A 20,105-nucleotide genomic window follows, 5' to 3' on the forward strand; every position below is an offset into this window, starting at 1 on the left:
TGCACTGATTTTAAAGACTAAAAACAATTATAAACAAGTAGCACTCTATCTCTTTAGAGTTCCCTGACTAAACTAGTCAGAAAATCCCCGTGTTCTTTTTTAAGGTTCTGAGACTATCTGGTTACTCTACGCCCTATTCCCTCTTAAGACTTCTCCCCAGTTTCCCTCAACTCAGGGCGGCATTCTTAAGAACTCTGAAATTCTAGTGCAGAACCACTGCTTGGCTTTTAACTCCCCATAAGTCTCCTCGCCTCTTTTTGGCTCAGCAGGGCTTCTCTAGGGGTCAAATTGTACCTCTTTAAGATTTCTCATGTAGTTTTACTTGGAGAGCTTACTGAATTCCCCTCATTTACTTAAAAAGAAAAATCAGACAGAACCTATTGTGAAGTACTATTGACTGAGACTTACTGCCATGCTCCAACCAAGAAGTGGTTGAATTTCAGTGCTGGGTAGATATGCCTTACATACATGGTTTATGGAGCACTTTGGTCCTTCAGCATAAAAGATGCCAGAGAACCATATACAAACAAACGTTACGTATGTTTAGTAATTTCTGAAGTAATTCTAGGTGATATGGAAAAAAATAACGTCCAGCAAAGAGTGCCTGTAATTATTAAAAAAATATTTTATGATTGGGTTCAGATATGCCTTGTTTCTGTTTCAAAACTGGGAGAGTTTGTAATGAAGCCTTGTGGATGGGGGGAAGTGGAAGATGTGGTATATCTTTACTTTAGTAAGACTTTTGATACTATTTCACATGACCTTCTCATAAACAAACTAGAGAAATAAAATCTAAATGGAGCTACTATAAGGTGGGTGCAAAGCTAGTTGGAAAACCGTTCCCAGAGAGTAATCATCAGTGATTCACAGTCAAGTTGGAAGGGCATGTCAAATGGGGACCCACGGGGATCAATTCTGGGTCCGATTCTATGCAGTATCTTCATAAGTTATTTAGATAACGACATAGAAAGTACATTTATAAAGTTTGCAGACGATACCAAGCTGGGAGTGATTGCAGGTAGTTTGGTGGATAGGATTAGAATTCAAAATGATCTGGACAAACTGGAGAAATGGTCTGAAGTAAATCGGATGAAATTCAATAAGGAAAAATGTAAAGTACTGCACTTAGGAAGGAACAATCAGTTGCACACATACAAAATGTATGAGCTGTGGAAAGGGATCTGGGCATCTTAGTGGATTGCAAGCTAAATATAAGTGAACAGTGTAACACTGTTGCAAAAAAAGCCACCATCATTCTGGGATGTATTAGCAGGAGTGTTGTAAGCAACGCATGAGAAATAATTATTCTGCTCTACTTTGTGCTGATTAGTTCTCCGCTGGAGTATTGTGTCCAATTCTGGATGCCACATTTCGGGAAAGATGTGGACAAATTGGAGAGACTCCAGAGAAGAGCAATGAAAATGATTAAAGGTCTAGAAAACATGACCTATGAGGGAAGATTGAAAAAATTGGGTTTGTTTAGTCTGGAGAAGGAAGACTGGGGGTAGGGAGGGGCATAATAACAGTTTTCAAGTACATAAAAGGTTGTTACAATGAGGAGGGAGAAAATTTTGTTCTTTTAACCTCTGAGGATAGGACAAGAAGCAATGGGCTTAAATTGCAGCAGGGGTGGTTTAGGTTGGTCATTAGGAAAAAACTTCCTGTCAGGGTATTTAAACACTGGAATAAATTGCCTAGGGAGGTTGTGGAATCTCTGTCACGGGAGATATTTAAAATCGGTTAGACAAACACCTGCCTGGTATGGTCTAGATAATACTTAGTGCTGCCTTGAGTGCAGGAGACTGGACTAGAAAACCTTCCAGTCCTACAATTCTGTGATTCTAATCTTATGATTAATGTTGTCATTTAAGAATTTTTCAACTACTTTTTGGAATGTTGGACCAGCAATTAGCATGATCTTTGTTTAATCCTGATGCCAGTAAGTCCAGAGTTCCCTGTGCTAAGCATTGATGATTTGTACCTACTGTCTGCACCAAAAAATATTGCTTCCATGTGCCAGAGGTTAAGCCATTTTGTACTCTTGGTGAATTGTGTACTAAACTGGAATGGGTGTTGTATAGTTGGCAGTATCTTGATATAGTACATAACAAACTCTTTTATCTCAGGGAGTTCAATTTTCAAGGTGTTGCACCTTCATGAGATAATCACAAGTGGCCAAAATATTTTCATCCCTGATTACTTCAGTGACTGAGTGCTTAAAAAGGCAGGAGTTGTATTTTTAATCTAGTAGAAAATTATGGAGAGTTTGTTACCCAGAAGTATCAGATTGAGATTTATGGCTATAATTTACCACAGTAGTTAAATTTTTCAATCCAGCATTACAGTAGTTGCATGATTGAGTAGTTGCTTAGCAACTCTATAAGGTGGTAAAGTTGTCCCTGGGAATTTTTAGAGAAGTTGCCTAGAAACTGGATCATATAGCCCACATGTATGTGTATATATAGATGGAATTAATCCCTCAGTGCTTGTGTGTCCATGTGAAGAAAGACAAAATGTACATTATGCATGAATTGCACTTGTAAATGACTAAAATTGCATAATAAATCGTTGACCACGTTTCTCATATTATTCCAAAACAAAACTAAGGGTTTTCTAAAGGGTTGCTAAATGTCAATTACAACCTAAAAAACATATTTTGGTATCAGATACACGTGGATCCCCGTGGTCAGTGGGATTCCTGTGTGCATCTGAAGCTAGAAAATGGCCACAAATTTCATGTCCATCTCTTTGTTTTTCTTTTTTATATTGTTAAAGGTACAAACTCTGAGCTGTCTAATCCCTCCGAAACGGAATCTGAGAGAAAAGATGAACTGAGCGATTGGTCACTGGCAGGAGAAGATGACCGGGAGAGCCGACATCAGCGGGACAGCAGAAGACGTCCTGGAGGAAGAGGACGTAGTGTTTCTGGGGGTCGTGGACGTGGTGGACCACGTGGTGGGAAGTCATCCATTAGCTCTGGTAGTGTGTTGAAATATATTTTGGGTTTAATTTTTATCGCAGACAACTGGCTGTATTTTCTCTTCTTAAATTAAGTAAATCACTATTTTAAAGTATGTGTATTTTTTTTTTAAATATTGCAACTTTTTAAAAAAGTAGCAGGCTGTATATTGCAAGCCAACTATCAACATTTAGATATTTACAGTTGGATCATGTCAGTCATGTCAGGATTTGTATGTTTTATACACCATGTTGTGAAAAAGTTTAAGGGTTTTGCTTTTCATCCCATCTCTCCCTAACTCCCAGTCCTCACTCTTTCACCAGCCTACACAGATAACTAGACTTGGAAGAATTTTATTTTTATTTTTTTTTCTAATTTTGACTGTTAATGATTTTTATTTTTAACTATGTATTTATTTTTACAGTCCCTAGAAATTAGGGGGGGGTAGGTATAGGGGTAGCGTTAGTCAGTGCTGACAGCGTGGCTGAAAGGGGCTCTCAGCCCTGACACCAGACCTGCGAGGGGCTCCCTGCATGGCCAAAGGGCCCAAGACACCAGGGCACAATGTGTAGGGGAGGTTGCAGTCCTGGCTCGGTGGAGCAGAGACCCCTTGCCAGGATTGCAAGGAGGAGGACAAGCCCCTGGCTGCAGGGCACTGCTGAACAGTTCCTGCCCATGGTGGCTCCCACACTCCTGTCTGGTGAGGAAGTGTGCAGGGCTGTGACATTGGAAGCCCCCACATGTATGTATCTGCTAAGTAGGTGTAGAGGGCCGTTCAGGAAATAAATGGATTTAAAACTAATCTTCTAAAAGTTTCTTTTAAATTATTACATTGAGGGTATCTTGATAATATGCTGACGTGTTCTACTGTGTTGGGGTGCCCTAGTGAAAAAGCCCAGAGTAACTAGCATAAAACCATAACTGTTATGTATGGCAATGTTCTGCATGATTTTATACATTTTTGTATTTTAAAATGTATAATGAAATCAGTATGACCCACTATTTGTAACTGAAGTTTGTCTTAGATGGACCTTTTCCATATGATATTTAGTGCTTAAAGATCCGGACAGCAACCCTTACAGCTTACTTGATAACACAGAGTCAGACCAGACTGTGGACACTGATGCCAGTGAATCTCATCACAGTACTAACCGTCGTAGGCGGTCACGCAGGCGAAGGACTGATGAAGATGCTGTTCTGATGGATGGAATGACCGAATCTGACACTGCTTCTGTTAATGAGAATGGCTTAGGTATGTTATCAGTTGGGAAACAGAACCACAGAATGAGTTACCTCACAAAAGATTGTTCTGAATCGTCTGTGTAAGCGTAATGGAACATATGTTCATTTTTATGAGTGGAAAATCTGTTTTTGGTTAAAAAATAATTATTAATGTATTATCTGACTTTTTCTCTTTTGGTGAAAAGTGTTCCACACCCATGGAAGTACCATGAGGTTTCTTCTCTTACTGATCTCTTCTGCTATCCTATACCATGTCCATAATATTTCTGGCTAAGAGAGACTTTGTGCGTCTGCTTTGGTTCCTGTCAGTACTGCTGTTTTAATTAGTGCCTTCTGAGGCTAATTAGAGAAACAAGGCACTCATGGTTCTCCTTGGGCCAGAATCCTACTTCCTTAACCCTTGGCAACTTGAACCTCAGTTTAGGAAAGCACTTAAACACCAGTTTATGTCTGTCCCCATTCAGCCTATGCTTAAGTGTTTTCTCTGAATAAGCCCCATTCACTTCATCAGTATTTGCATAAGTGCTTTCCTGAATGGGGTGCTTTCCTGATACCAGGGGCTAGTATCAGGGGGATACTAGCCCCTGAAGAATAAGGGGCTAGTATCCAGAATATAATTGTTGTCTCCCATATATCAAAAGTATAAAGTTACCCACTGAAGTTTTGTATCTGTTTTGTGGTGACATTGAGGTCAGACAAATCTTACTGCAAACGTAAGGAAAACTTAACTTTCCAATGACCTGGGGCCGATGATCAGCTTGTTAGTAGACTAGTAGCAGTTTATATTTCATTTATTATATGTTCAGAAACCACATGTAGGCATTGATTCAGCAACGTAAACTTAAGTGTATGCTTAAAGGGAAGCACGTGCTTGAGTGTTTTACTGAATCTGGACCAAACTGTGAACGATCAAGTTTCTAATCAATTTTGAATGCTTCCAATTCAAAATTCCATTTTCTTTCAGTATATCTTCTTTTGTCTTCCATGTTAATAAAAGCAATCTGTGCCCATCCTTAAACTGCTGAAGAAAAACAGTTTTATCATCAGAATAGTTCATGGTAAACTTTGCAATTGCAGATGATAGTGACAAAAAACCCCAGCGACGCAATCGTAGCCGCAGGCGTCGCTTCAGGGGTCAGGCAGAAGATAGACAGCCAGGTAACTCGAGTGGAGCTGTGGGTAACCTCAGATCACAAGCATGAAAGAATGTCATGTGTCTGCTGTTTATGTATATCTATAAATATATATATATAGCTGCACTACTGTAAATAAAAATTACTTAATAACTAATAAGACTACTGTGTACAAGACAAAACAATTCTCACAACAGAACATATTTAATTCATAACCTGTCTAATGAAACTAACTTTTTATTGTCCTTTAAAATTTAATTTTTTACTTGTAAATACAGTTTATACTTCTGATGCTGCGCTCCCATTGAAGTCAATGGCTAAACTCCCATTGATTTCAGTGGTTCAGAATCAATCTCTGTAAGAATACTGGGACACGTTCTGCACTTACACCTGTGCAACCCCCTGAAAGTGACATGACCAAATATTTTTAAATTTTTCACTATTGGCTGTTTTCATGTGAGAGGAAGATGGCTTGGAACAGCAGCGGTGGCATGGGTTAGTACTGAGGTGCATTGGCAGAACAATGTGAGGGAATTTACATGACATCTGCCTGCCCTGTGCGTGTATCAAGCCAATTCTATCAGTCCCTCACTTTTATGGACATAGTAATCATCCACAAATTGAAAAAAGACATTTTAAATTAAATTGCATGTTTCTGGTTTTTTGGTACTGTGATTTGAGGCATTTCTTTTATGTGTACTAACACTTTAAATCTTAAAGGTGAATTCTCTGATTTTCAGTGTTACCTGTTCTAGAAAATGTGTGACTATAAATTCATAAGACATTTTGGTAAATTTAAAGGGATGTTTTCCAGCCTGCTATGCTCAAAATTTGACTGTTTTACTTGCATCTGTTTGCTGAGGGTCATGTAATTGTTTGTATGTGGAGGTTTTTCCTAAAACACATGCTTCAGTGCTCTTTCAAAAAAAAATAAATCCAAACAGTCCAGTACTTTATGAGCATTCTTCAGTCCTATAATAAATAGATGTGTACTTACAAAGAAGGAAGTAGATTGGTAAGAAAATCAGTTTCAGCTTTACAAAGGGTTATTGTAAATGAGAAATATAATAAGATATTAGTTAACATTTGAAATGCCATGACAGCATTTCCCTTCAACTGAAACATGCTTTATTCAAAACTCAAAAACACCAAACTACCCCTCAATTTTGCTTTCAATCAATTTAGTTTCTCCCCATATTTCAGAAGTTGAATGAAGGCTGTGCTTTTCTGTTGCCACTGTTCAGAATAAACTTTGATTATATTAGTAAATATTTGTAAATAAAATAAAAGACAGAGCAATAGCATGTTGGGTTGTGAGAGTAATAGTGAAAGATATGTGGTTTTATAATGTCCTCATGGATAATGCTCTCCTGCTCATTTTCTTTTATAAATATATAATGGGAATAAATGGAAGGAGCTTATAATGATACTGTTACGGCAGAGATGTTACTGAATCTTTTTTTTTTTTTCTTTTTGTAATGTGATTTTTTTAAATTCCATTAGTTTAATTATGAGAGCATGAGAAAAGCTCACGGAATAATCAGATGTTTAAAAATCAATATACAAAATTCGTTTTCATTTGAGACATTTAGTTGTAATGTTTCTCTTACTGTTGCACAGTTTGGATGAATATTTGTGCATACAGGTCTTAAGTACATGCATAACTATTCATGTAAGTAGTTCTATTGCATGTATGTAAGTCACTGGGTGTAAAGTAGTATTTTAAAGGAGCACCTTTCCTGGTACTGAGAACTGAATTGTTCTCAAAACTAGATAACTCTTGAGCAGTTGCACCCAGTTATGAAGTGTCTAATAGTAATGGAACAGAAACCAAATTAATACATTTTGCTTTGGACCCTGATATAGGTCTTATCATTTTATCACCATTAAACCCAGAAAAATAACTAGCTGGAGTTTGTCAAATGCTAAATATAATTATCAATTGTTATACAATAGATTATTTGATGAATTCTGTAACTTCTTTAGGTTCATCACCTCATTGTTTATTCCTTCAAAATGTATAATCACAAATGTGTGTTCTAGAAGTACAGAGTTGCCTTTGAGTTGCAGGAGTGGACAGGAAATAGCAGGAGGGTGTGCTTAGTTCATGAAGAACTCTGCAAAAAAATAAATATTTTAATACTCCTTATTTTAAAAATTTGTTTTCCCCTAAATCCACCTATTCCTCCCATGTTTCTAATCTCCCTTCAATCTATTTATGGGATACCCTAGAGTGAAATTTCCTTACTTTTTATATGGTACCATAGCTGTCCACTTCACTTTCCAGTCACTAAAATGTACCAATATAAACAAATTCCCTTTCTCAAAGTGCTTACAATCTAAAGTGTTTTATGTCATGAAGAGAGCTCAGTGATAGTCCTTCTTTTCAGATTGCTTAGCCTACACCTACCTCAAACTAGAATTATTTTTTACCCTAATTACAGCCAAATTCTGCCTCCAGAAGCAGATGTATGCTCAGCTACCACTGATTTCAGTGGAAGCCATGTATGTTTATCCAAGGACAGAATTTGATCTTTACTATGAAATTATTATAAATTAAATGTTAAGTTAATTATAATTTTTAATCACCCAAAGAGTTTAGGTGATTCACAAATAAGACATTTATCAGCTATAAAAATCTATATTTTATGCATAAAGAGCAGAAAATCCTAAACAATGACACAGTAGCAAATAAGCTCACTGTTAAATATGAAATATTTTCCAGATTATTTCATAACGCTTCAGCATCTTTAATTTTTCTTCCCTTACACAGTAACAGTAGCTGATTACATATCGCGAGCTGAATCTCAGAGTAGACAAAGAAACCTCCCAAGGGAAACATTGGCCAAAACCAAGAACGAAATGGTAAGAACAAAGGAAGAAAACTCAACATTTTTTATAAAATATATGCTGCTTTGTTTTCCTCTCTTCTTTAGTGGGGGGAATGCTCATAGTCTTTCACAGTTGGGGAATGAAAACCCCTATTGATAATATAGTTTCTGCTAACTAGCAAGGCAGATATACTTTTATCCTGTGAATGTATATTTGAAATAGGTCTCAAAAGTACTTTATTTCCATCTTCAAGCCAAATTATGAAATCGTAAATTTTGCAGAATATTTATGAAATCAGGTGGTCTTTCTGAAGATTCTGGTGTTTTAAAACCACTTTATCTTTTGTAAAGAGGCAACTGTTTGAGATGACTATAACATCACAAGAGCAAGTGACTGAGTACACAGCAGTTGATGTTCATCTGTTGTTGAATTATAAGGCAGATTTTCATATAAGTAACAGCTGAATTTACTGCATCTAACATAGTACTCTAAAATTAGAAGTCCTTACCCCAATTCCTTAAATACGTGCCACCTATAAAGCTTTTAATCTTCAAAGCACTTTATGAATAATACCCATCTCACAGGAGTCATAAGCATTATTTTTTTATATATTTTACAAATAGGGGAAACTAAGGCAGAGATTCAGTCACTTGCATAAGGCTACAGAGGCTAGAATGAATGGTGTAGAGATGGTAAACTGGGACCCTATTCACCCATCTCATAATACCAGAACAAGGGGGCATTCAGTGACATTAAAGGGGGCAAAATCAAACTGAAGAAAGGAAATGCGTTTCTACCCACACAGAGAATATTGCCATTTATTTGAGATGACAAGCTTAGCAGGATTTGAAAAGATATTATTCATTTACACTTCTACCCTGATATAACACGACCTGATATAACACAAATTCAGATATTATGCGGTAAAGCAGTGCTCCGGGGGGGCGGGGCTGTGATCTCCGGCAGATCAAAGCAAGTTTGATATAACGTGGTCTCACCTATAACGCGGTAAGATTTTTTTGGCTCCCAAGGACAGTGTTATATCGGGGTAGAGGTGTATATGGATAACAATAGCCAATTATACTAGTAAATACTAAAAAGGAGTAGGGGAGATTTGAAAGGGATATAAAACTTAATGCGACTTAAGCCAAACTCTCATTACTGGGGATTAGGAGGAAACTTTCTTAGGGGATAGATTATTCCATAATTGCCTACTGCAGGGTTTCTTGCACCTTCCTCTGAAGCACCTGGGTATTGCCCACTATTGGTGACAGGATAGACCACTGGTCTGATCCACTATGGCAATTCCTATGAGGGAGTTAGTGTCAAGAGCCAAGATTAGAACTCAGGTGACCTTGGCTCCCTTTCTGATGTTTAAAACACACTGGACTATGCCCCCCTCTCTCGATTGGGATTTTCCATGTTGTATCTAGTAGGTTTTTAAAATATTTTTTTCTTTTAAAGGCAAAAGATGTGATTGAAGAACATGGCCCTTCAGAAAAAGCAATAAATGGCCCTGCTGATGCATCTGCGGATGAACCTTCTAAGCCACAGCCTAGCCCTGAAGAAGAGAAGTCAAGTACTATACAAGAAGAAGAAAATAATCAGGAAGAAGCAGTGCTGAATGGTGTTTCATAAACTGAAGTTCCTAGTTTACAGTTCTTTTACATTACATTTTACAATAGTGCTTGTATAAGCTTGCCAAAGATAGAATATGGATCGCCAGTCTTGACACCGCACTTTCAGTTCCTCCATTTTGGAATTCAGAAAGGGGAGGGATCCTGAAGAAATCATATGTTAAACATACTTTGACACCTACTGTGTTATAAATATATCATCAGATGTGCCTTGAGATAGTATATGTAACATTTAAATAAACAAAAACTTGCTGGCTATAGGAAATGTTATTTTGTTTTCAAAATATGGCAAAGATGTGGGGGGAATCCCTAATGTAATATTCTTTATGAAAGCATTAGCTGCTTTTGTTACATTTTTAATAATATGCAACCACTTCTTCACCTGAGGAAAACTAGAAAGAAATGCAGTCTAAAATATTTTGCACTGAATTGTAATTTCTCCATTAGTTTAGTCTGGAAACTGGTCTGTTTTAATACATGTTTTTTAAATGCTGTATGTAGAGGAAAAAAACTGCAGACCACTGGAATACATTTGTTAAATTCTCATAATCTGCAGGTATATTGGGTGACATTGGCAGTGACTGTTCTACTTTGAGGCTTTGTTTGGTTTATTTATTAAACTGTACAGTATTTAAAAATCAAACATAGCTTTAGATAAAACACTAAGCTGAATTAGTCATGTCCATTAAGACATAACCTGAACTACTGAAAAGATCAATTTCCAGAAAGTTTATTCTGTATAAACTACATATGTTAGTCCTTAGTAGAGTATTTTTATTTTGGTTGTTTGATGTGCAATATGTTTTTGTATGCTGGTAGAAAAAAATAAACTTTGATCTTCCATTGGTTACTTAGTTTCCTTTAATCAGAAAGATGGCCTAGTTAAAGTAACTCAAGATATTTCAGACTATTGACATTGTAATTTAGTACTAACCTCTTTACTTATTAACTGGTTGAGATGAACCCTAGGTTCTCTCCTAGGGAAGACCTAGATAACACGCTAAGCTTGACCTCTCTACACAGGAGTTTGTAAAACATAAGTTAAGATGCTTTAAAAATACCGTTTTTATGCTCTGGACTAGAAGGCCTTGGAGATTTAGAGGAGGTGATAACTTATTTTTATATAGATGGAAGTATTGACAGTGGCACATTCACATGTGTTGACATTTGCAGGCTTTTAAAGAGGGACTTAAAGGATGGAAGCCTGGCACAGAATAGGGGAGGCCATTCCAGGCATTGGAGTAATATTGATATGGACTAGAAAATGCAGAGCAATGAGGTCACTATTTTGTGACGTGGACCAGAGGGATGCAGAAAGATACCACAGCAGATGTGGGTGTGGTTGTGCAGAGCCTTGAAAGAGAAGACCATCTTAAACCTGATTCCGTGAATGCAAGCCAGTCGAAGGATTTGCGGAATCACATGCTCTGAGCAGTGGGTAACGTTATTTTAACTGCTGCATTTTATATAGCAAGAGGAGCTGAGATGGCAACAAGGAGGCTAGAGAGGCTGCAGTAGTCAAGGCAAGAGGTAACTAAGACATAGGTATGCATTTCAGCTGAAGGGATGGATTGTTTTCAGTATGTTCTAGAGAAAAAAGTACCAGGATTCGGTGACAGTATAGTTGGGGAGGAAAGTACTGGTCTGTCGCATCTTACGCACATTTAACATGCGTGAATTCAGCTTTATGCGGTCGGCAAAAGAAAAATAACAATTTAAATACTGTTCCTGTAGTGCGGGCGACTCCGCCCGCCATTACATTCATAATGTAATTTTGACTATATGCGGTTTTCGCTTTACGCGCTGACTGTGGAACGTAACCCCAGCGTAAGATGAGACAGACCTGTATGCAGTCAAAATAATTCTAAAGTAAACAACTGGAGTAATTGGGAAGGTAGTGGTGGTCACAATGGCACTGTTGAAGCGAGAAAGATGAGCTCAGCTGATGTGTGTTTAAGAATGTAGTATGACATCTAGAAAAATGTGATCCTGGACATAGGGGAGAAGAGTTAAGCGTAGAGGTAGATTTGAAAGCCATTAACAATGTTTTTATTTTTTAATACCCTGAGATATCACAGCTGGACCTGCAGAGCTGTGTGTTTTAGTTTGGGAAATACCTGGACAAACAGATTGAAGCACTGTATAGATCTTCATGCTTCTTGTTTTCTATATTTTTTTTTGTTAAATACTCTCTTAAAAACAATTCAGTAGTTCTGGTTTTCCATCTTTGATTTAGTCTTGCTCATTTCTTAATGCACAGAATTTCAGTGGTGATACTCCCATACACAGTGAGACATACATTTTTGCAGATTGGGATCAGAGCGACCCAGGGAGAGGTTGCAAAGACCTCAGTTTGGTCACAATACAAGCATATTAGACTTAGAGAAGCTAAAAGTTGTGTGAACTGTGGTCCGTGTATAGACAACATAACTTCTGTGCTGTAAAGCAATGTTTTCTCTACCAAGGGAAAATGGATAGGTTTTTGTTTGGGGGTGGGGGGGGAGAGGGGGAAACTCCTTTACAATTTCTCATTAAAAAAAAGTCGTCCTTGTAACTTTGAATCTAAGCCTCTACCTTAAAGGCTCATGCAAGTAAAATTCCCACTTTCCATCTCTTACTACAAACTTCAGTGTTGTTATCCTGAGAGTACTATACCTTATTCTTTTAAGATAAGCATCATATACTGTAAGGCTTTAGTATATTATGAAATTTTAGTACTTATTACTAGAAGTATAAGTTTGTCATTTTATTTAAACGCAGTGGAATCAGTAAAAATAATGAAAACCAGTGTAGAAATAAGTAAAAAAATACATGGAGACCAATCAATAGCACTGACTATGTCCAACTTGTTTTTGAAAGTTAATACAAGTTATCTTACAAGAGAATTCAGTACATTCCACTTTCTCCATTTTACATGTCGCATTAATGTAACCAAGAATTTCTAAATGCTTTATTCCTATTGTGCAAATAAATCCCCATGATTTTCCTTGGGTAGTTTCAACCCAGCCTTTTCTCTTATTAGTATCATCTTGCTAACTTTGGGATATTAAGCCATAGCAGCATGAATTCCAAACAGATGTACCTGGTTAAACAGAACTTCAACATTTTCAGAGTGCTCAAGACTGTCAAGCTGTTTGTCTGAATATAGATTAGCCAGACCAAATCACAGTATTTCCCATGTCATCCTAGGAAAAATACTTTGAATTAGAGGTAAATTGTACCACTTCTAGAGATAGTGGCTTAGAATCACTTTTGGAAAAGTACTATTTGTAAGCCCCCACCCTCCCCAAAACAAGATATACATGATGCAACCAAGATGGGGGGGGGGAAGAGGGTTCCCTGCATTAGTTTAATCATTGATCAAGTAAAAAAGATTGGTGTCAACTTTTCCTTGGGTCAGTTATCAAAACTGATATTCATATACATAAACTAAATATCCAGATTCACTTCTTAGCTTGGCCTTCCAGTAAATCTTTAGCTTCATTGATTTTGGCTGCCACATAGGGAGAACCACCTAGAAGAAAAACCAGTCTTGTCACAAAAACAGACAATTTTTTTCTACTTTATTACACTATTGCCCAATTCTGGCTTACTGGTACCAGTAGGGAGAAAAATGTGAGCGCATCTGTTCGAAGAAATACATCACTGCCCCTTCATAGACAAATGACATCTGATACTAGTTGCAGAATACTAAGATTTGTCTAAACATGGAGTTCAGGAACAGCTTTTACTCCAACAAAGTGGATTAACCTTGACAGGAAGAAGACTGATTCTGGAATATGTCTCCACTCAGCATTCAGGAATAGTGATTCCAGAATAGCTATTCTGGAATAATTTCATGTGTAGACAAACCCTAAATTCTATTAGGTTTCTAGTCTAGTCCTGTGTCACTTGGTGAATTTATTGATAGGGTCACCAAGGATTTAGAGGGGGTATGCAGAACTATTTTCCAAATGTTTTGGATGTTCCCTGCATATTTTATATAAAGCTAATGAGTCCACAGATTAACCAGTCTCTCTAATTCAGCAGGGCCTGACCCAAGCTTCTGTACTGGTGGAATAATTTAATAGTGAAATGTAAAATACAGGTGATTAGTAGATTAAATGTACCAAAATTAGATTTGATCACCTACCAAAAGATGCATAGACCCTTTTAGAGTACAAAGGGCAGTGTCTCCTAAGGTCAGTATTCTTTGCTTTAGTTCGTATGTTTCCTTTGCTGGAAGATTTCTGGGGAAGGTAGGTCCTGATGACCAGTTTTATTTGAGGAGGAGGAAAGAGGCAAAGAAGTGGATGGGAAGTTTCACAATCACTTCAAGGAGGCCATTTTATCTTTTAAATCAAGATTAAAGGTCCCAATTTGCCAAGTACCAAAGGACAAAGGTTTAAAACAAACAAAAGGAAGTATTTGTTCACACAACGCACAGACAACCTGTGGAACTCCTTGCCAAAAGATGTTGTGAAGGCCAAGTCTATAACAAGGTTCAAAAAAGAACTAGATAAGTTCTTGGAGGATAGGTCCATCAATGGCTATTAGCCAGGATGGAGAGGGATTGTGTCCCTAGTCTTTGTTTGCCAGAAGCTGGGAATGAGCAACAGGGGATGGATCACTTGGTGATTACCTGTTCTATTCATTCCCTCTGGGGCACCTGGCATTGGCCACTGTCAGAGGACAGGATACTGAGCTAGATGGACCTTTGGTCTAACCGAGTATGGCCGTTCTTATGACGTGATTTAGATTCGTTGAAGTCAATGGGGTTTAAGTGCTATGATGAATAGAGAAGGCAGTATTCATATATTTAAAGTTAGGCATGTACTTAAGTACTTAACTGAATCTCAGCATTAGCGTCGCATAGGCAGCAATACTACATATTAAGTTTTTTGCTGTTTCTGAAGACTTAATGGCCCAATTCTAACCAAATAGGAGTTCCATGCGTTGGAGCAGCTGTACAATCACACTGTAGGCTTTCATCGAAAAGGAACTTTTTTTGTCTTTATATGGTAAGTCAATGCAGAGATGCTGTATTGGGTAATGAGAGACGAGTTAATTTGCTGAATCTATTAGTCTTAATAGTGTTCAAATGTTTGGGCAGGGGACCTCTGAATATACAAGGATTCAAGCATCTTAAGATGTATTTCTTCCCAGTCAGGTTTTTTATTTTTTTTGTTAATATATGAATGATTTACCTATATGCCCTAAACATCTCATTATCTTGGTTCCATTAATTTGGGCCAAAAATATACTGGGTGGACAATAATAATTGATTTATTTCAAATGGGACTTATCCCTACTGGTTTTACATACCTTTATCTGGATGATTCAAAAGCATGATCCGTCTGTGAGCCTCCCGAATTTTACCTTTATTGGCTGTAGGACTAGTTTAAAAAGAAGAAACAGAGTTAGGTAACCTGACAAAGTAATTTTATTAAAAATATTACACAATTGAAAACCTGCAAAGTTAGAAAAAAATTAGCAATTATTAAGAATAATTTGTCTCATACTGCAATTGTTCACAGCAAGTTAAGAAATCTGAAAAGACTTTTTTTACCCTGCAGTTTTTTCTCCTGTTGCTACTTTGTTCAACGACTTCAGTCCATCATGCCAACATTAGTGTGTATTTTACAGCTTCACTGACAGACATTGACCAGTTTCTACTGCAGAACTGTCAAAAGGAGCTTGACATTACTTTTCATGGTCTTTTATGTCTTGGAAATTCAGTCATATTTGAAAGAGAAAACACATACCCTTCCTAGGACTGTACCTAATTAAAGTCCTGTAAACATTTGTGGGTGTATGTGTACAATCCTTGAGAGCAAGCCATTTAAGACATAACTATTTAGTTATTTGAATCCCTAAACTTAGTTATGGCTGTCTGCTTGTGTGATTTTCCTTACTAAACTTTTATTCTTAGTATTTTTACTTAGATTTCAGCTCTTTGGGGGGAAGATGGTCTTTTCATTGTGTGTACAGCACCTAGAAAAATGGAGCCCCACTGTCTGATGGGGCCTTTAGGTACTACCACAATACAAATAATAAGTATTCTTATCAGGCATAATGTCACAGACTTATGCTATGGGGAAGATCAATGAGATGCAAATCTGGAGCAGTGAAAAAATGAATAAGGGCAAGGCAAAATTTTCAAAAGCACCTTATGCCCAGATTCTCAAAGGTATGTAGGAGCCCAACTCCCATTGACTTGGGAGTCAGAAAGTCAATAGGATTTGTGCTTCTACGTGCCCAAGTTACTTTTGAAAATGAGACACAGAGTTGAGGTAAGATTTTCAAAAGTGCCTAACTCATACAAGTAGTTCTGATCACCACACTGAGGTTCTTCTTAAAGCAGTGGCTCCCAAACTTTTTAAATCACATCCCCCCCGCCCTGCCCCAAAGTAATTTGCACCCCCCCTTTCCCCAGAGCTGGGCCAAGGCTGGGGACAGAGGCCAGGGGTGGGGCTGGGGGCAAAGTAGGGCTGGTTGGCCCAGCCCCATCATCCCTTCTCCCCCCTCAAACGTTCCTCCAAACCCAAAGGGGGCCACACCCCACAATTTGGGGGCTGCTGTTTTAAAGTATGTGTTTACTGCAGTTATCAGCCTCTCCATGGTCAGTCAGTTACAGAATAGATGGCAGTCAGCTTCAGAGAGAGCCACCACGTACATTAGCTAATAATGCAGTGAGAGTCCGCCAGTTGAAGTCATCACAGTAGCCATTTCCCGAATATAGGAATGAGGATAGCTACATCTTAAGTCTTTGCAGCAGTCTGGGCAAGGGTTCCTAAAATCCAGATAGACTTCAAATGAAACAATTTTCTGAATAAGGCTGTGCCTTCATAGTTGCTAAGCTTAGAAAGCTTGTGGAACTTTTGCAGCCAAAACCAAAGTCAATCGTCCCAGAATTTGGTGAAGGCAACCACCAGTCATTAACTTTTTTAGTATGTGTGACCGAAAACAAAAATAATTTTTGTACTGAAATACTAAATACATCATAGTCCATGCTTTGATATAGAGGCACAGTGACATTCTTTTATTGCCAGAAAACTTAGGTTGGGTGTTAAAGCAAGTTAAAAATGTAATACAAAAAAAATGTGGTTGAATACTGAATCCCCAATTGGAAATGGCTTTTAAAAGGTAATATTTCTTTGTACAACATACTGTAATCAACAATCTAATATATGCAACCTTAGAAAGACCTGGTAGCCAGTCTTGCAAACTGAGCTGAGTAAAAGCAGTCTCTGCATTATGATAATCCCTTTTAATTTAACTTGGCACTGAATTTCAGATGCTGAAGTCAATGGGAGCTTTGAGGATTCAGTACCTCTGAAAAATCAGACCCCTGATCTTAAACTCATTAGTCCTGTATTCTCTCCTGCATCCTACATTTTTAATTAAAATGATTTTTTACCTCACTCCTAATATTAAAGCTGCTTCTCGTTTGGTCATTTTGGGATCAAATCCACCTCTGTAATAACCACTGAAGGCCTGAAATGGAAGATGCATTAGTAAGAAAACGGACAGGGAAAATAATGTGAATTAAACAATAAATATTGAAGGTGAAGGAGAGATCACCATTTCTTCTTTAATAGCTGCAGAGCTTTCCTATCCATAAGAGTACAAGGATGCTTCTTATTATTTACTCAACTATTTGGTGAGGTTGCCAAATCAACCACTTTAATTTGGTACTGACCTACAGCACTATTGTTGAGATGAGTGAAAGTGTTTTATACACTCAATTTGGAGATCTTCTGTCCCAATTTAACAGCACCAATCAGTAATACAGTACTGCAGTGATGACAGTTTGGTCTGTCTCGATTTATATTAGAGCATCTTGAACCTCTCACTCGGGACTGAGTGAAGCTATTTAGGTACAGAAAAATATATTTAACATAGGTTGAAAAAAAGTACTATGGATAAAACAAAACTTACAGATTTTGGCAGATTCTGAAGGGCTTGTTTTACTTGTGGTTCCATTTGCTTCATAGCTTGTAATGCATAACGACCTTAAAGAAAATGACTAACATTAACAGAACTAAAGGCATAATTTCATGAAGATTTAGAAATTCAGTACAATAATTTACTTTCAGATTAGTATGTAGGACAAAAATGGTTTTGACCTGACTAAAAAGAGAAAAATTTAGGTATTTTCTTTGGCTGTAATCAGATCAGCAAGTCCACTCCTCTGTATGTGTCCCTTAAAAGATAATGTACTGTGTCGTGCTGAACTGATAGTATATTTTACACTGCACCATTATTAAAGCACATAATGAAAAGTACAATCCAGTGTTAGATTCCTCACACCAGAGACAAACCTGCAAATCCAGCAGCAGCTATTGTCAGACCAACCGCTATCACAGTACTAGCCTAGGTGGGGGGGAGAAAGAGTAACCGATCGATTAACAAAAATGAAAATGCAATAATCTTTAGTCAAGTTAATTACATATATACATTAAAACTAAAATGGCTTCAAATATGACAAGAAAACAGTAAATTGCAATATAATTGATAGATACAGTTAACTTGCACACATTGGCTGGCAGCTTTTAAAGCCTTACTTACTGTATTTCAAAACTACAGGTAGCAATGTTAATAGTTAGTCTTGGGACTAGAAAAGCTTCAGTAGTCCTATATGGATATAGTTACTGAAACATATACTCCACTAATCACAAATGCATTTTTTGGCTTAATTGGTATTTATAAAATGCTTCGAGTTCCACAGATAAAAAATGCTTCAGCAATATCAAATATTACAGTTTAGTTTCAATTATCCAAACATCATTCAGGACATCCAATAGGTCTGAATGCTCAAAATCATAATGACATTGTTCAATTATTGAAAATCAAGAGATATGTGGACACATGGCCCTATTTTGGATAAGCGATGATTGTGTAACAGCTGGCGAACTGCATTATCTACACAGCCATGCCTATACTAGGTGCGCTTAACTGGTATAGGTGTACCAGTATATTACACTGGCAAAGTGCTCCTAGCTGTGCTTTTACTGGAATAGCTTATTCCATACACACACCCAGGAGCCAAACAAGCTACACCAGCAAAAGCATGATTTTGTTGGTATAACTGCATCTACACTATAGGCTTTTGCCAGCACAGCTAGGTCTGTCGTAAGTAGGGTGACCAGATGTCCCGATTTTATAGGGCCAATCCCAATTTTTGGGTCATTTTCTTATATAGGTTCCTATTACCCCCCATGACCCCCCCGGTCCCAATTTTTCACACTTGCTGTCTGGTCACCCTAGTCCTAAATCAAGCCTACATCACACCCCTGACTGACACAGCGCTACTAGAAGAAGTTTGTAGCATAGGGTTGCTTTGCTCCCCTGCTTAATTTTAAACTGATGAGTAAGGCCCCGGAAGGCAATGGGATCATTGAAGATCAGGAATGTCTGCACATCGTTAAGCCTGCTCGACAGGCAGATTTTGCCCTGGTATCGCTGTGCTGGGGGAGGTGGGATTTGCCACCAGACTAGTTACACTGGTCCAGCCCTTCGTGCGGCTGCAGAGTTTACTCCACGTCCCGGGCAGGCCCGAGCTCGGCTGGCGTAAGAGCCGTTACTGCGGTGTCACTCTGCCCCGCCGTAACGGCGCCGGTGTAGTGTAGACAAGGCGGTAGCCGCTCCGGCTAGGCAGGGCCCGGGGCAGAGCTGCAATGCGGGCGGAGGTCAAAGCCAAACTCCTCAAGGGCGCCCGAGCTGCGTCCCGCGGCCCAAGCGACCCGCCGGCCGGCGGCGCGAGCCGGACACAGCGCTCGGCAGGGGCGGGCTCCCCGGCCCGGCCCGGCCCACGCGCTTCGCCAGTGAGGCCGCCACAGAGCGGGACTAACGGCCGCTCCGGCCACCCCGCGCCCGGGGCCACCCCGCGCCCGGCCCCTCGCCCCCGCCTGCCTGGACGGAGGGATCCGGAGCCGCCCTCACCATGACTGACCCGGCGGAGCCCCGCTACTGCGGGCGGGAAACGGCCGGACCGGACACGGCTCGGGGCCCCGCCGTCCCCGACTCGCCGTACGGCACCAGAGCCCTGTCGTAAAGCCCGCGAGGGGCCTTAGGGCCTGTCGTAAAGCGGAGCTGACTAGAGTGGGTGGGAATGGGAGCGCGGCGTGTCCTTCCTCGGAGGTGGGGGCCTGGAGCTTCCTGGGCACTGATCCCGGAGGGGAGGGGCGCCAGGCTGAGTGGTGCTAGGCTGAAGATGGGGGAGAAGGGGACGCAGACTGGGGGGAAGGAAGGAAAGGCAGATTGTGGGGGCACCAGGCTGGAGAAGGGGGGAAGGGGACGCAGACTGGGGGGGGGGAAGGG

General features: G+C 39.1%; 2 protein-coding genes across 6 annotated transcripts in view; one reads left to right on the top strand and one right to left on the bottom strand.

The window, feature by feature from the left end:
- Positions 1 to 10,649, top strand: part of FXR1 (FMR1 autosomal homolog 1) — a 65,620-nt gene extending 54,971 nt beyond the window's left edge. The window contains exons 13-17 of one of the 3 annotated variants that reach the window (XM_034780625.1): positions 2,776 to 2,979; positions 4,011 to 4,211; positions 5,279 to 5,359; positions 8,108 to 8,199; positions 9,631 to 10,649. In XM_034780625.1, the coding sequence (XP_034636516.1) occupies positions 2,776 to 2,979; positions 4,011 to 4,211; positions 5,279 to 5,359; positions 8,108 to 8,199; positions 9,631 to 9,804 (752 nt within the window). In that variant the 3' untranslated portion in view covers positions 9,805 to 10,649. The remainder of the gene's footprint in view (positions 1 to 2,775; positions 2,980 to 4,010; positions 4,212 to 5,278; positions 5,360 to 8,107; positions 8,200 to 9,630) is intronic. The other 2 variants (XM_034780627.1, XM_034780628.1) reach the window with 2 other exon arrangements.
- A 1,879-nt stretch (positions 10,650 to 12,528) lies between these two features.
- Positions 12,529 to 19,884, bottom strand: DNAJC19 (DnaJ heat shock protein family (Hsp40) member C19). Of its 3 annotated transcripts, none has more exons than XM_034781895.1 (6): positions 19,738 to 19,884; positions 18,107 to 18,158; positions 17,724 to 17,797; positions 17,203 to 17,279; positions 15,108 to 15,178; positions 12,529 to 13,317 (listed from the first exon to the last, which is right to left on the bottom strand). In XM_034781895.1, exons 3-6 carry the CDS (start codon positions 17,775 to 17,777, stop codon positions 13,247 to 13,249), a joined length of 273 nt encoding a protein of 90 aa, XP_034637786.1. In that variant the 5' UTR covers positions 17,778 to 17,797; positions 18,107 to 18,158; positions 19,738 to 19,884; the 3' UTR covers positions 12,529 to 13,246. The 3 variants fall into 3 exon arrangements, with proteins under 3 accessions (XP_034637786.1, XP_034637785.1, XP_034637784.1); XM_034781894.1 differs by having other exon boundaries at positions 19,728 to 19,882; XM_034781893.1 differs by having other exon boundaries at positions 19,698 to 19,873.
- Positions 19,885 to 20,105: the final 221 nt, after the last annotated feature.

The sequence above is a fragment of the Trachemys scripta genome, chromosome 9 (assembly GCF_013100865.1).
Source record: "Trachemys scripta elegans isolate TJP31775 chromosome 9, CAS_Tse_1.0, whole genome shotgun sequence".
Lineage (NCBI taxonomy): Eukaryota > Metazoa > Chordata > Testudines > Emydidae > Trachemys > Trachemys scripta.